Source organism: Vulpes vulpes, chromosome 14 (assembly GCF_048418805.1).
Source record: "Vulpes vulpes isolate BD-2025 chromosome 14, VulVul3, whole genome shotgun sequence".
Lineage (NCBI taxonomy): Eukaryota > Metazoa > Chordata > Mammalia > Carnivora > Canidae > Vulpes > Vulpes vulpes.
This window is the reverse complement of record NC_132793.1, coordinates 187,224-200,841: the sequence shown is the minus strand read 5'-3', so window position 1 is coordinate 200,841 and position 13,618 is coordinate 187,224. Positions and strand designations below refer to the sequence as shown.

At 70.0% G+C, this 13,618-nt stretch overlaps 2 protein-coding genes across 8 annotated transcripts; one reads left to right on the top strand and one right to left on the bottom strand.

Moving 5' to 3' along the window:
- The first annotated feature begins 928 nt into the window (after positions 1-928).
- On the top strand, positions 929-7,702 carry TCEA2 (transcription elongation factor A2). Of its 2 annotated transcripts, none has more exons than XM_072735274.1 (10): positions 929-1,158; positions 3,490-3,552; positions 3,813-3,918; positions 4,796-4,886; positions 5,628-5,758; positions 5,974-6,030; positions 6,426-6,580; positions 6,651-6,797; positions 7,304-7,375; positions 7,494-7,702. In XM_072735274.1, the coding sequence occupies exons 1-10, from the start codon at positions 1,087-1,089 to the stop codon at positions 7,500-7,502; spliced, it is 903 nt and encodes a 300-aa protein (XP_072591375.1). In that variant the 5' UTR covers positions 929-1,086; the 3' UTR covers positions 7,503-7,702. The 2 variants fall into 2 exon arrangements, with proteins under 2 accessions (XP_072591375.1, XP_025870792.1); XM_026015007.2 differs by lacking the exon at positions 929-1,158 and adding an exon at positions 2,847-3,380.
- A 586-nt stretch (positions 7,703-8,288) lies between these two features.
- RGS19 (regulator of G protein signaling 19) lies at positions 8,289-13,562 on the bottom strand. Of its 6 annotated transcripts, none has more exons than XM_072735276.1 (6): positions 13,441-13,562; positions 10,692-10,789; positions 10,396-10,517; positions 9,435-9,509; positions 9,120-9,354; positions 8,289-9,043 (listed from the first exon to the last, which is right to left on the bottom strand). In XM_072735276.1, exons 2-6 carry the CDS (start codon positions 10,719-10,721, stop codon positions 8,852-8,854), a joined length of 654 nt encoding a protein of 217 aa, XP_072591377.1. In that variant the 5' UTR covers positions 10,722-10,789; positions 13,441-13,562; the 3' UTR covers positions 8,289-8,851. The 6 variants fall into 6 exon arrangements, with proteins under 6 accessions (XP_072591377.1, XP_072591376.1, XP_072591378.1 ...); XM_072735275.1 differs by lacking the exon at positions 13,441-13,562 and adding an exon at positions 13,010-13,149; XM_072735277.1 differs by lacking the exon at positions 13,441-13,562 and adding an exon at positions 12,911-12,933.
- Between the last annotated feature and the right edge of the window lie 56 nt (positions 13,563-13,618).

Here is a 13,618-nt window from a genome sequence, read left to right as displayed (position 1 = left end):
CCCGTTCTCTGCTCTTCACCACCTGCCGCAGGGGCAGCAGCCCCGTGAGCGGACGACACGACCACCTTCCTTTCACAGATGGGGAGACTGAGGCACAACGGTCAGCGGTTGGTTTGAAGTGCAGAGCGCGGGATTCGCACCGGCAGCTGCCCCGGGGCGTCTCGGGCTCCTCTGGCACCTTCGGAACCGGCCCTGGCCTCTTCCAGACCCTGCATCCGGCTGCAGCCCCCTCCCCGCTCGGGGCGCATGTGGGCCAGAGGGCGCAAGGGGCGCGGGGGTGGGGGGGTGCGGGGGGGGTTGGGGGCGCGCGGGGGTGGAGGTGGGGGTGCCTGGGGTGCGGGTGCGCGGGGTGGGGGTGCGCGCGGGGTGGGGGTGCGCGGGGGTGGGGTTGGGGGCGCGCGGGTGCGGGTGGGGGTGCTCGGGGTGGCGGTGCGGGGGTTGGGGTTGGGGGCGCGTGGAGGTGGGGGTGCGAGGGATGGGGGGGTGCGTGCGGGTGGGGGTGCGCGGGGGTGCGGTTGGGCGTGTGGGGTGCGGGCGGGGTCTCCCGCGGGGCGCGGCTGTCCCGGGACAGCACAGCGCTAGGTGGGAGAAGGACTCCAAGAGGGCGGAGAAGGGGACGGCCGGACCCGGACGCGCCTTCGCGGGCCCCACGGAGCCGGCCCACGGGATGCTCGGGCGGAGGGTCCGGGAGGGACGCCCGCTGGCCCCGCGCTACCGCAGCGCCCTCCGCCGGCTCACCGGCTCGCGCGGGGGCTTGTGGGACTGCGAGTCGACCGTCCGCGGCGGCCTCCCGCGGCGGCCCGCGGCGGGACTACACATCCCAGAAAGCCACGCGAAGCCGCGTGTCTTCTGGGGCTTGTGGTCCAGCGCGGGGCGAGCGCGCGAGGCTGCCGGCCGCGGGAACTACATGTCCCAGGGAGCAGCGCGGCGACCGCGGGGGCCGGGGGTTTGAACGGAGGGTCTCCCGCCCGCGGCGGGGCTGCGTCGGCTGCGACGGGTGCGGGCGACGACGACGAGCGGGGCAGGGGTCCGGGCCCGGAGGCCGAGGCTGGCGCGGCGGGCGCTGGGGGCCCTGCCCCCGAGGCGATGATGGGCAAGGAGGAGGAGATCGCGCGGATCGCCCGCAGGCTGGACAAGATGGTGACCAAGAAGAGTGCGGTGAGGGGCGCGGGCCGCCGGGACCCCGGGACCCCGGGCCCCGCCCCGCCGACCCCCGCCCCCTTCGGGCCGGGCGACCCCGAGCGGCAGGACGAGGCCCCGCCCCGGCGGAGACCCTGCCCGGGGCCGCCCGGCCCTCCCCCCGCGCCCGCACCGCGGAGGCCGCCCTGGGGTCGGGTCGGGCCGGGGTCGGGCCGGGGTCGGGCCGGGGCCGCCCCGCGGGACTCGGACCCCGCGCACCTGCCACCCGCCTCCGTGCCCCGCCCTCCCGGCCCCGCCCCCGCCCGCCCGGCCCGGGCCTTCACCGCAGAGCCCCGCCCGCCCCGCCCGCCCCGCGGCCTGCAGCCCGCCCCTCCGCCCCCTCCGAGTGCAGGCCCGAGGCCTGTCCTGCTGCAGAGGCCCCTGTGCCCCATCTGCCCCCCCCACAGCAACTAGGTCTCCCTAATAAATTCTTTCCCTTCCCTAGCCGGGACCCAGCCAGCAGCCAGCGGAGTGGGGAGATGTTAGAGACCTAGGGATAGAGCCCTGGGAGGCCTGGCACCCGGCAGGCCTGGTGATGGAGCCCCTGGCCCCGCGGGCTGGGGCCGGGGAGGCTGGAGGAGGCAGTGCTGCGGCGTGGGGGTTGGGGTTCCAACTTCAGGCCCTCTTGAGCTCCGAGACCCTCCCTGACAGCCTGCGTGCCCTCCCGTGGAAGCATCCTTGGTGGGCGGGACCTGCCTTCAGGGTGCTGGGGGGCCCTGGCTGGCTCCCCGACAGGCTCCACACACACAACCCGCTCTTCCCCGGGACTGTGAGCGAGTAGCAGGGTGGAGGAGGCGGCTCGGTCACGCACAGCCACCCCAGACCGTCCGCTTGCTCTGCCGCTTTGGACACTCTTTTGTGTTAAGCCGACTTGTCCTGGGGTCCTTGTTGACCAGGTTTTGGACAGGGGTCTACGCTGGGGCCAGAAACGGGGCCGGCTCCCACTTATCCACTCATAAGCAAGCAGCAGCCCCCTCCCCACACGGGCATCGTGTCCCTGGGAGGCCCTGGGCCGCGGGGAGCTAGGGGGTGGGGACAGTCTAGCTGTTTGCAGCGATGACCAAAGAAAGAAGCTGCTTCCTGTCTTGAAGGAGACAACACCCCCCAGGTGGGGACAGAGATGGGTCACGGAACCCGCAGAGGGTTGGGTGGGGCCAGGTGGAAGCATCGTGGAGACCGAGGTGCAGGAGTTGACGGCCCCATGGGCCAGGAAGTGCCTGGTGCCCGTGAGGCTCCCGGAGGCCTGGGGACCGGTGATGGGGAAGTTGGGAGCTGGGTTTGTGCCTCTGGTTTGGAGCCACAGGAAGCTCATCAGTGAGCATCGCCGTGTCCTTGGCTCGGACGCCCCCCCCTACCTGAGGAGGTCACCGTAGGGCTGGACTCTGCACGTTCCTAGGTGGGGGGGGGGATGTGGAGGGGGCTGCAGAGCAGAGGTGCCATGCAGACGGCAGGGGATGCGGCCTGGGCTGCCCGGCACGAGGGTCCCACCACCTCGAATGGCCGGTCCACGTGATTCCTGCCCTCTCATGTCAAGGGAGAGAGCCACACGTTAAAACACACCAGTATGTTAAAAAGTGAAGCATCTGTGGGAGAAAGCAAAGTGGGGGAGGATGGGGTCAGGAGGGACCTCACCAAGGTGTCATCTGAATAAAATTTGGGAAGAGGGAGGGTACAGAACTGCAGATATTTGGGAGGCATTTCTCTGGCAGTGGGAGCAGCAGGTGCAAGGGTCTTGGGGCAAGCAGCCTGGCACAGTTGAGGAACCTAAGCTGAGCCCGGAGTGGAGAGAGCAGCCCGTTTGTGCAGGGCCTTGATGTGGGGAGGGCTCTAAAGAAACAGGTGTTGGGTGGGCAGGGGCAAGGTGGGGGAGGTGGCTGGCCTGGAGAGATTGCTGGGACTTCAATCTGGGTGTGGGTGGGTGGGTGTGTGATGGGGGAGGTGTTTGGCCTCAGCCGGGGTCGCTGACCTTGCCCGGGTTGGCCCCCGTCAGCCGGTGATGAGGTACTTCAGGAGGGGCTGCGCGGCCCACGAGGGGTCTGGGCCTGGAGTGGGCAGTGAGCACCCCTGCCCCCCCCACTGGGTGCTGTCCTCCCGCGGGTGGGGCTGCCGGCCTTGGAGCTGTTTGCTGCAGCTGTGGTTTGGTCAGTGACCTGGCGCTGAGTTTGCAGAGCTGCTGGCTGTCCCCGCGCAGCTGACCCCGGGTGGGTCTCCAATCTGTTACTTCCGGTGCCCCCCGCCCTCGTGGGTAGGAGGAGGTGGCAGTGCACCCCGAGACCTCGAAGCCCTTTATGAAGGTCCCCCTTCTTCCAGGAGGGAGCCATGGACCTGCTGCGGGAGCTGAAGGCCATGCCGGTCACGCTGCACCTGCTGCAGGTAGGGCCCTGCGCGCCTCCTGCCCGGACGGCTCCTGGCGCCTGGCAGGGCCTGTGCGTCCTGGAGGAGGCCCCCGCCCTGCTTGCCCCGGAAGACGGGGGGCATCTGAGCATGGCTCCCCCTCTTGCCGAGGCTCCTGGGTTGCACGTGGGGCAGCAGCCCCCGGTGGGGGTGTGCACCTCGAGAGCTGGGCCCGCCCCTGCCGCGCGGGAGCCTCGGAGGGTCTGGCTGCCTCCCCAGCCCCGGCGCTTGCCTTGCAGTCCACGCGTGTCGGCATGTCTGTCAACGCCCTGCGGAAGCAGAGCTCCGACGAGGAGGTCATCGCCCTGGCCAAGTCGCTCATCAAGTCCTGGAAGAAGCTCCTGGGTGCGGGCTGGCGGCGGGGCTGACCGCCTGGGCAGGGCATCCTGGGAGCGCTGGCCCTCGCCGGTCAGCGGCGTGCTGGTGCTGGCGGTGCCGTCCCCGCGCCCGGGCCGCCGGGCCCCAAGCTGGTCCGGGAAGGCGGGGGGCTGGGAGCAGAGGGGACCCACCGGGAGCAGGAGAAAAGGAAGTTGAAGGTAGTAGCAGGGCGGCTGGGGCCTGGAGGGAGCTGGCGCAGGTGAGGAGGCCCTGCTGAGGCCGAGGGGTGCGGGGGGAGAAGCGGACACGGCCGGCTGCGAGCAGGCCCACCTTGGGGCCCCGGGGGGCCCCCTCCCTTCCTGCGCCTTCCTCTGCCTTCCTGGCTCCGTCCAAGCCCTTAGGGTGTTTGTCGTGGGGCTCTAGTCGGGGTGGCCGTCAGCCCACGTGTGCACAAGTGTGTTTATTCTGGCCGTGTGGGGGCTGCTTCGCCTCCTGTGGGAAGGTCCCCAGTGCGGGCCAGGGTTTCAGGAGCCTCGTGGGGGACGCGCTCAGCGGACGGCCACTCGCTGTGACCCCCAAGGCCCAGCTGGGGAGTGACCGCACCTTGGCTTTGTCCGGGTTTCAAGCGCTGCCTCTGGGGGGGCTGTCACTCGGGGCTCCGCACCAGGGTCACTTTGGGCAGGTGGCTGTCCTTTCTGCCAGGACGGTAGACCCCAGGGAGGCCTCACAGGTGGCCTGTGTGGGGGTAGGAAAGGGCTTGGGGACTGTTCCTGGGCCCTTCTGAGGAGGGAGGATGGGGCCCCAGTGTGCAAGGCTCGGCTGCCAGGTCCCGGGGCCAGTGGAGATCTGCTCCCCTCCCTGGCCCGGCCCCACTAGCCAGCACCCCCTTTCCTGGCACCTGCAGATGCTTCAGATGCCAAAGCCAGGGAGCAGAGGAGGGCCGGGCCTCCGCCCACATCGTCCTCCAAGGAGGCCCCCGAGGCCAAGGATCCCAGGTAGCGCATCTGGGGGGCAGGTGCGCACCCTCCTGCTCGGCAGATGGAGGGTCCTGGCCGCACGGAGAGCCCCGGGGGCCCCCATGGCCACCCCACAGTTCCACCTCCTGGGCGTGGTTCTCGCTCCGCTCTGGCCGAGCCCCCTCAGCTGGTGTCCCGCGCTGCTGAACCCTCTCCCCGTCAGTGCTCTGGGCGGGCAGTCATGGAGACAGGGTGCTCCGGGGGTGCTCCGGGGTGGGTGTGGCCGTAGGCTGCTTTGCCGTGGGCAGGGGTGGCGGGGCAGCAGGGGCCGAGCTCCACGCGCGGCGTGTGCTTGTGCTGGGCTAGGGCTTCATCTACCGGCTGCGGACGTTCCCTCCAGGAGGCCCCGCTCCCCTGACGTGTAGGGGTCACAGGGTCACGAGACGCAGGGGTGTGAGGGGAGGGGAGGACTGGGTACCTGTGGCCTGGTCAGCAGGCGGCTTGCCAGGAGTGCCCAGCCCGTCGGGAGGCATCCACGCCGGGTGGCCCGGTCCTGGCCGCCTGGAGGGCAGAGGCCCCTGCGGTTGAGGCTGCCCCAGTGGTGCCCCCTTCTGGGGATACGCCCCGCCCAGTGGGTGTTCCTGCCTCCAGCCCACTGGGCAGTCCCCTCGGGGCAGGAGCATGGGCTGCATCCGGGTGGGAGACGCAGGGTTTGGGGCTTTCTGGGGACTGGTGTGTCACGGGGGTGCCCGTGCCCCGCGCGGGCCCGTCTTTCTCCAGCCGCAAGAGGCCAGAGCTGCCCAGGGTGCCGTCGGCCCCAAGGATCACCACGTTTCCCCCGGTGCCCGTCACCTGTGACGCCGTGCGCAACAAGTGCCGTGAGATGCTGACCGCCGCCCTGCAGACAGACCGTGAGTCCCCTGCCCGCCGCCCTGCACCCTGAGTCCGCGGGGGCTGGACTCCGCCTGCCCACAGCGGCCTGAGTTCAGAGGGTTCTCGGGGACCTCCTCCCCCAGCCCTTGCAGCTGAGCCAGGTGGGGGCAGGGGTCTTTGGGGCCTCAGGTGCTGGGCAGTTTGGAAGCGGCGGTGGAGTCAGGGGGCAGCTAGTCAGGGCTGCTTCTTGCAGATGATCATATGGCCGTTGGTGCGGACTGCGAGGGCCTGTCGGCCCAGATTGAGGAATATATCCTTTATGCAGGGTGTGGGGTCTGGGGGTTTCTGGGGGAGTCTGAGGCCGGCCAGGCCTGGCTTCCCCTGATGGCCACGACCCCAGTGCCCTTGCCAGGCAGTGGGTCAGTTGGGTGGGCTCCCCCCTTGACCAGGAGGGCCCTCTCTGGACTGATGCTGCCCGTCGGGGGGGCCTGGGTCACCGGGGCTCTGAGCCTGGAGCTGGGCCTCGGCCAGGGTTGGGTCGGGTGGGGCCCTCCCTCTGCAGCCCCTCCACTCGCTGCCAGGTGTGGGGGGCACACTGAGCTGCCAGGCTCCCATCAGGAGGCCCTTGCTGGCCTCCTGCGCTGGCCCCGGGGTGAGTGGAAGGCAGCAGTATTGGCCTCCGGATAGGTCCTTAAACACCTGCACGCATCTTCCGGGACGTGGGGAACACGGACATGAAGTACAAAAACCGTGTGCGGAGCCGCATCTCCAACCTCAAGGACGCTAAGAACCCTGACCTGCGGCGGAACGTGCTGTGTGGGGTCATAACCCCCCAGCAGATCGCTGTGATGACGTCGGAGGTGAGTCCTGCTGCAGGGGCGTGGGGGCCACCGCTGTGGGCAGCGGGTAAGGACACTGCTCCTCGCCCAGGAGATGGCCAGCGATGAGCTGAAGGAGATCCGGAAGGCGATGACCAAGGAAGCCATCCGAGAGCACCAGATGGCCCGCACGGGGGGCACCCAGACAGACCTGTTCACCTGCGGGAGGTGCAGGAGGAAGAACTGTACCTACACGCAGGTGGGCGCCCCAGCGACCTCACACGCCCGGAGCCTGCACCTGCGCGTGGTGCTGTGGGGCAGGGTCCACACCTGCACCTGCACACGCGCCTAGTGAGTGGTGCTGGGGCTCCTCCTCCCTTGCCCCACAGCCCTGGGCCCCAGGAAGCAGTGTCTCAGGTGGTGCTTTGCTCTGGGAGCTCTAAGTGGGGGGCCGGCCTCACCCAGCATGGGGGGGCCCAAGCAGGAGGGTGGGGGCAGTGTGCTGCCTGCAGTGGCCGCAAGACTGTGCTCAGACCTGTGGAGGTGGACACGGATGTGGACCTCGAGATGTGCCAGGGGTCCCTGGTGAGGTCCCTGGTGAGGAGAGGAGGTGTGGGGTCCCCCGGGGGGTCGAGGGGCTACGATGCCAGCGTTGCCCGAGGATACGGATGGTCTCCCCGCACTGTGACTCTCGGGAAGACCTGCTCCAAGTGACTGAGCCCCTGGGGCCTGGGTGGCCCCCCCTCACCGCAGCCCTCCCCGCAGGTGCAGACCCGAAGCTCTGATGAGCCCATGACCACCTTCGTTGTCTGCAACGAGTGTGGAAATCGCTGGAAGGTAGGTGGGCGTCTGGGGTCCTGTGGGGTCTTCGTGATGTGAAACGGGGCAGCCCTGCCTCTGGGTCCGCGGGGGTCCCGGGGGTCTTGGGTTGACACCTCTCATCCGTCCGCTGCAGTTCTGCTGAGCCCTCCTCGAGATGTGTGCGAAGCTTCGGGCTGTGGCCAGCACATTGCCGCGGCCTTCCCCGCGTCCTGTCGACAGACACAGCTTCTCGAGACCCGCCCTGAGCCCACCCGAGCACCCCACGGGGCTGTGCCCCCGGCACCCCCGCCTGGCGTATACCTTTTTTCTTTTCCCCAAATTATTAAATGTTTCTTTTTGCCATTGTGCTGTCCTGGCCCTTGGCTCTGGTGGACCAGCAGTCCTGGGCTGTGAGCTGGGTCCCCCAAGCCCCACGTCCGGCCCTGCCCCCTTCCCTGGGACCACTCTCCTCCTGGGGATCAGGTGACACTTGGGCTTGGCCCTGATGGAACAGAGATGGAGGGAAGAGCCCACTGGCCCTGAGAGGGGCCCTGGGATTCCAGAACCCCGGGGGCAGACTGGCCGCACGCAGGGGCACGCACAGACACGGGGTTGGGGAGGTGGCCTTCGGCACACGGGACCCCAGGGCTCACGACCTCCCCAGGCCCTGTAGATCAGGGGCCCCCAGCCATCCATGGCGACCTGTCCCCACCCTGACTCTGTGCCTGATGGTGGACTGGATGGGGTGGGCCCCGCACCCGCTGCAGCTTTGAGTTGCTTCACCTCCCGGAAATTCAGGTAATGGGTGGCAAGCATGAGCCTCGAGGAGGCCAGGAGGACGCCCCTGTGCGTCGTCACGGGGGCCAAGCCCCTTCTGGGGCTGCTCCTGGATCTGGGACAGTTGTTCTTTCTTGAGTCTCCCCCCAAATGTGGAAAGAAAGGAGAGACATTTGCTTTAAAAATATCTTCAATAATAAGATCCTATTTTGGATGAAGAAGGAATGGAGATAAATATGAAAACATCTTTTTCTTTTTTTTGATAAAATACAGTAAGGACATGTTTCCAGGTTTAAAATTAATGAAAATATAAAAAAGAAACTGGCTCCTGTTGCCTTGAGCCTAGTTCTGAGGTTCTGGGTCTGATCTGGGTGCAGACAGCGTGAGTTGGAGGGTGTCCTTGCGTCACAGCTCGACTGTACGGAGGCTCTGCTTCCCATCTAAGGCGTCTGTCAAGGTCTGGCTGCCTGGGGAGGCTTCTGGATCCGTGACCGCTGCCCCCCGGGGGGCCGTTCTCCCTGCACAGGAGCCCCGGCAGGAGCCCTCGGCCAGCCAGCGTCCCGGAGGCCCTCACACCTGCCCCTCGGCGGGACCTCGGGGGCTCCCATCCGGGGCCGCCCCCAGGGGTGCTGCGCCCGCGGGCGTGCCGGACGCCTGCTGACACACACACTGGTGCGGGTCACCGAGTCTTTGCCCCCCGCCAGGGTCCGTGTCGGTGCTGCTGTGCCGGGCGGCCTAGGCCTCGTGGGAGGACTGGGAGCTCCCCCGGAGCAGCAGGGCGCGGTAGGTGGGGGAGCTGAGGAAACGGGGGTAGGAGTCCCGGTGCATGAGCGTGTAGATCTGCAGCTGCGCGTCGTCGAAGGTGTGCGCGGACGGCTCCTGCATCTTCTTGTTGATGCCTTCCCGCACCCGGGAGTCCAGGCTCACCTGTGGGGCAGTACGCGGGGTCAGGGGCCCGGGGTGTCCCGCCCTCCCCCCGCCCTCGGTCCCCAAGGCGGTGCACCTCCTTGGGGGACAGGATGGACACGTAGTCCTCGTAGATGAGCCTGGCCTTCTCGTCCACCACGTGCTGGTTGGCCTCGGCCTTGAGCTCCTCGCACGCCAGCCAGAAGAGCATGTTCTCCTCGCTGTACTCCGTGCGCAGGAACTCCCGGAACACGCCGCGGCCCGCCGGGCTGTGCATCAGCTTGTCGAACGACTGCGCCCAGCTCCGCACCTCCTCGGGGCTTGGCGTGGCGCTGTGGGCAGTCCCGCGGGGAGTCAGGCCCGCGCCCCGCCCGCGCCCCCGCCCCGCCCGGGCCGCGCCGGCCGCACCTACCACGCCTCACAGCTGGGCAGGGGCTGCAGCTTGTTGTCCCGGGAGGCCCGCCACGCGCGCCGCCGCTCCTCGTTCCTGGCGCAGACGGAAGGTGGCACGGCCTGCCTGGCGCACCCGGCCTCGGCCCACGCGTGTGCGCGCACGGGCCCAGACGCGGGGCGTGAGGGCGCGGGCCAGGCCGCAGCTGGGCAGCCCCCACCCCCACCCCCACCCCCAGGACCCAGGCTGCACTCCAGCCCCGGGGCTTCACCCCTTCCTCTGTCTCCCTGGCTGCCCCCCCACACCCAGAGGCGCTGCTCCTGCCGCAGGAAAGCCCCGGCCGGGCCCTGCCTGCGCCCGTCTCTCCCCGGGGTCACGACCTCTCAACCCTAGCTCCACACAGGCCTCGGTTCCTCTCCTACCCCACCCGCTGGACCCCACAGCCGAGTCCTCTGCGAGGCCCGATTCACGGCCCCGGCCCCGCTCAGGCCTGGGTGCTCACGGCTCAGCGGGTCTCCCTCCAGGTCCCCACAGCGCCCGAGTCGGGCCAGGCCTCTGTGGCACGTGCACGCCCCCGACAGCCCTCCACGGGCCACAGAGCTGGTGACCGCGGGGCCCACCCTAGGGAGCTGCTCGGGACGCTCTCCCCCTCGCCCCCAGGCCGGGGCCCTGCTCGGTAGGCCCCCGGGGCCAGCTCCGGCTGAGCACACAGGCGGTGGCCTGGCCAGGTGTGCGCATGACACACCTTTGCGGGAGCCGCCGGGCATGAAGGCCCACATGGCGTCGGGGCAGTGGCCACGGTCAGCAGGCCCGGCAGCCCCTGCGTGAGAGCCGTGGGCGGCAGAGGCGTCCTGCCCTCGGGTGGCCCCTGGGAAGGCACCGGAGGGTCTGCGGGCAGGACGCTGGGCCCCAGGTGTGTACCCCCTCCCCTCCCCGCTCCCCACGTACCAGGTGTGTTCACCCCTTCCCCGTCCCCACATACCAGGAGCAGCTGCAACAGCAACACCAGCACAAGCAGCAGGGGTTGCGGCTGGGGGCAGCCGGGGGGGCCGCGTCATGACTGGACATCGAGGGGGGCCGGCCTGCCTCCTCTGGCCCTGCGTGCTGGCGACACAGGGGCCTCCTCAGCTCCAGCCCAGAACCTGGGGCCCGCACACCTCCCCCCAACTCCCCTGGTGTCACCCTTCCGGCCTCCCAGGCAGTCGAGGGTCCCCCAACTCCTCGTCCCCCCGCCCCGGTTCCCACAAGGGGGCAGAGGCAGGGGTGGAGGTGGTGCACCTGCTTCTCAGCCTCATGCGGGGTGGGCATGGGTGGGTGGAGGAGGTCGCCCGGGCTCCGTGGTGCTGGCTCCGGGACCCTCACCACAGCCTGGGGGTCTGAGAAGAGAGGTGGGGGTTCCCGCTGAGAACCTGAGACGACAGTCTCTACTTGCCTCTCCCTCCGCCCAAGAGCCCGAGGGGCCTGCTCCCCTGCCCCCACCTGCACCGGGACAGCGAGCAAGGGCAGGGGCGGTGAGGAGGGGCCAGACAAGATCTCCACAGGAGGTTCTGGGACACCCCCGTTTGCTCGGTCCCTGGGAAGCCGGAAGTCTGGGTTCCTCTTTCTTGGTTTCCGGCTCCTGGCCCCTCCCAAGGGGCCTGGGGGGCCCCAAGAGTCTGGGGCTATCAGCCTAATGCTCCCTCCATTCTGGGTTTTCTGTAGGGAGTGGGCGAGGTGGGGAGGGCTTGCCCCCCCAGGTGCCCAGATCTGCCCTCGGCCCCGGAGGATTCCAGCCTGTTCGCAGCTGCCCAGCCTGCAGCCTGCGTGTGGGGCAGGACTTGAGGGTCTGGGGGTGTGGGGAACGCAGCAGGGCACGGTGAGGAGGGCCAGGCGCCTCGTGGGGATGCAGGGGTCCTGAGGCCCAGACGCTGCCCCTGGCACCCCAACCCCCAGCGGGCACCTTACCACACCCAGGGCCTCCCAGCCTCCCTTCCCCCAGCCCCACCAGGCGGTGGAAGCCAGCGCAGCCTGGGGTGCCAGTCAGGGAGGGGAGCGGGGAGGAGGGCAGCAATGGGTCGGGGTGTCCAGCTCCCAGGGTCAAGGTGCGGGATCCCCAGAGGGGGTGCGGGTCAGCATTGTTTACAATGCCTGTGCCCACGTTTCAAGGTGCAGGCGTGCAGGGGGCACTGGGCCCTGAAGCCCCCAGCGGGGGTGAGGAGCCCGAGCAGCCCCCCGTCCCCGAGGCCAACCACGGATCCCAGAGTCCATGCGGATCCCAGAGTCCACACCGGGGTGGCCGATCAGTGCCCCGGGGGCAGTCTGAATGCTTTCCCACCACGGCACCTGCCTCTGCCTGCCCTAGCCGGGGTGAGGACCCCAGGGCCCGGCTGCTCCCCCGCACGGCCTTTGTGACCCCCCCATGCCTGCCCCCACTCCCGTCCCGGTGGCCAGCAGGTTCAGGACTTGCTTTCACTTCGTTTTCTCGTGTAATTATCACATCACCCCTGGGCCTGTGGCCTTTCAACCCCCGCCTGGCCCACGTGGCCTGCTGGCTGCTGGGGTCTCGCAGGTGGGAAGGAGGGAGCGGCGGGGATGCCGGGGGCGCCGGGAGCCGTGCTCAGAGGTACAGGGCCTGACTCAGGCACGCTCAGGGCACCCTTGCCTCCGGGGCCTGGGCACGCAGAGGCCCTGCCCTGACCCAGATCTAGGGCAGAGTGTGGGGTTCCCTGGGCTGAGGGCCCTGGCCAGCTGCCTGCTTTCCCTGAAATTGTGGAGGGGGGACCCTCAAACTGGGCCCCAGCCTGCCTTTCCTTCAGGGGTCAAGCTTGTAGGGAAAGGAAGGGGTGTGGCAACCCCCAGGTCTGGTAGCCAGGCAGAGAACTGCTCTTCCTCCTCCACACCCCTACCCGCTGCGAGTGGGGGCAGGGCCCCATCCCACTCCACTCCCTGGCACCCCAGGGCTCTGCTCTGAACTGGAGGAGGGGCCCGGTCTCAGGGCGCCCACGAGCCGGGGGTCCTGGAGTGGATGCCTACACCGCCCCGGGCTGGTGGGGTCTCCTGTTCACCCGCTGTCTCCTGAGGTCGCACGGGGTGTGCACAGGGCTCCTGCCCCTCCGCCTGGCAGCTGGAAAGGGACTCGGTCCCCTTTCCCAGCCCTTGGGCTCTGGCCCCCAAGTCTGGGATGGGGGAGGCTGGACGGGCAGTGAGCCTGGCCTCTGGGGACCGAGGCTCCCTTGGGAGCTGCTGCTACTCTGCTCCACAGAAGGAAAAAGAACGTCCCTGAGCCCGCCCAGTCCAAAAAAAGAATAAGAAAATGTGACAATCCCAGAAAAAAATGCCATAACCTTTAGGCGGAGGGTTGACAGGGGCGCTCCCCTGCTTCTGGCGCCCGCCTCCCCTCGCCGCCCCCGCCCCCGCCCCAGTGATGGGTGGGGCAGCCCCGGCCTGGGCCCGACCTCTGTGGCCCGGGGGACCCTCGCCCTCGCCCTCGCCCGCCCCCAGGCCGCGGGGCCGCCGACCTGTCTCCCTCCTCCGCTCCCCGCCGCGGGGTCTGCCGGGGGGCGCGGCTCCCACTCGGGGCCCGACGCCCCCGGGGCCTGGCCGCGCGCCCCACTCACCATCGCCCGGGGCGAGGCGCGGGCGCGAGGGCCGGTTCCGCGGGGCCCCGCCCGCTGCCGAAGGGCGCTGCAGCGACCCGGGTCCGCGGGCGCGAGGCCCTCGGCGGGTCTGGAGGCGGCGGGAGCCCGGTCAGCCCGGAGCGAGCGGCTGCCAGGCGCGGGGCGGGGGCGCGCAGGGCGTCCCGCCGGGCCCTCCCCGCCGGGCCGGGGGCGGGAGGCGCGGAAACCGGGGCTCTTCCGGCCCCCCCTTGAGCAATCACTTCCCCGGCTCCGAGCTGCAGAAAGGGGAACCGGCGGCGGCGCCCCCTCCCCCCGCGCGGGGCACCGGCTCCGCTCCCGCCGCCGCCCGGGTCCACGTGGGCCCGCGGTCCCCGCGGCGCGGTCCGGGCTCCAGCCCCCCGCGGCCGCCGTCCCCCCCCGCGCGCACTCACCGGCCGCGCTCCCGGCCCCGCCGCCGCCGCAGCCCCGCGCAGAGGTCCCGCCGCCGGCCGGGGAGGGGGCGCGGGCCGCAGTGCGCAGGCGCGGGCCGCACTTCCCCAAAGCGCGGGGCCGGGACTTCCTCGCGCGGGGAGGCGTCCGGCCCGCCCCGCCCCGCACCCCCGCCCCGCC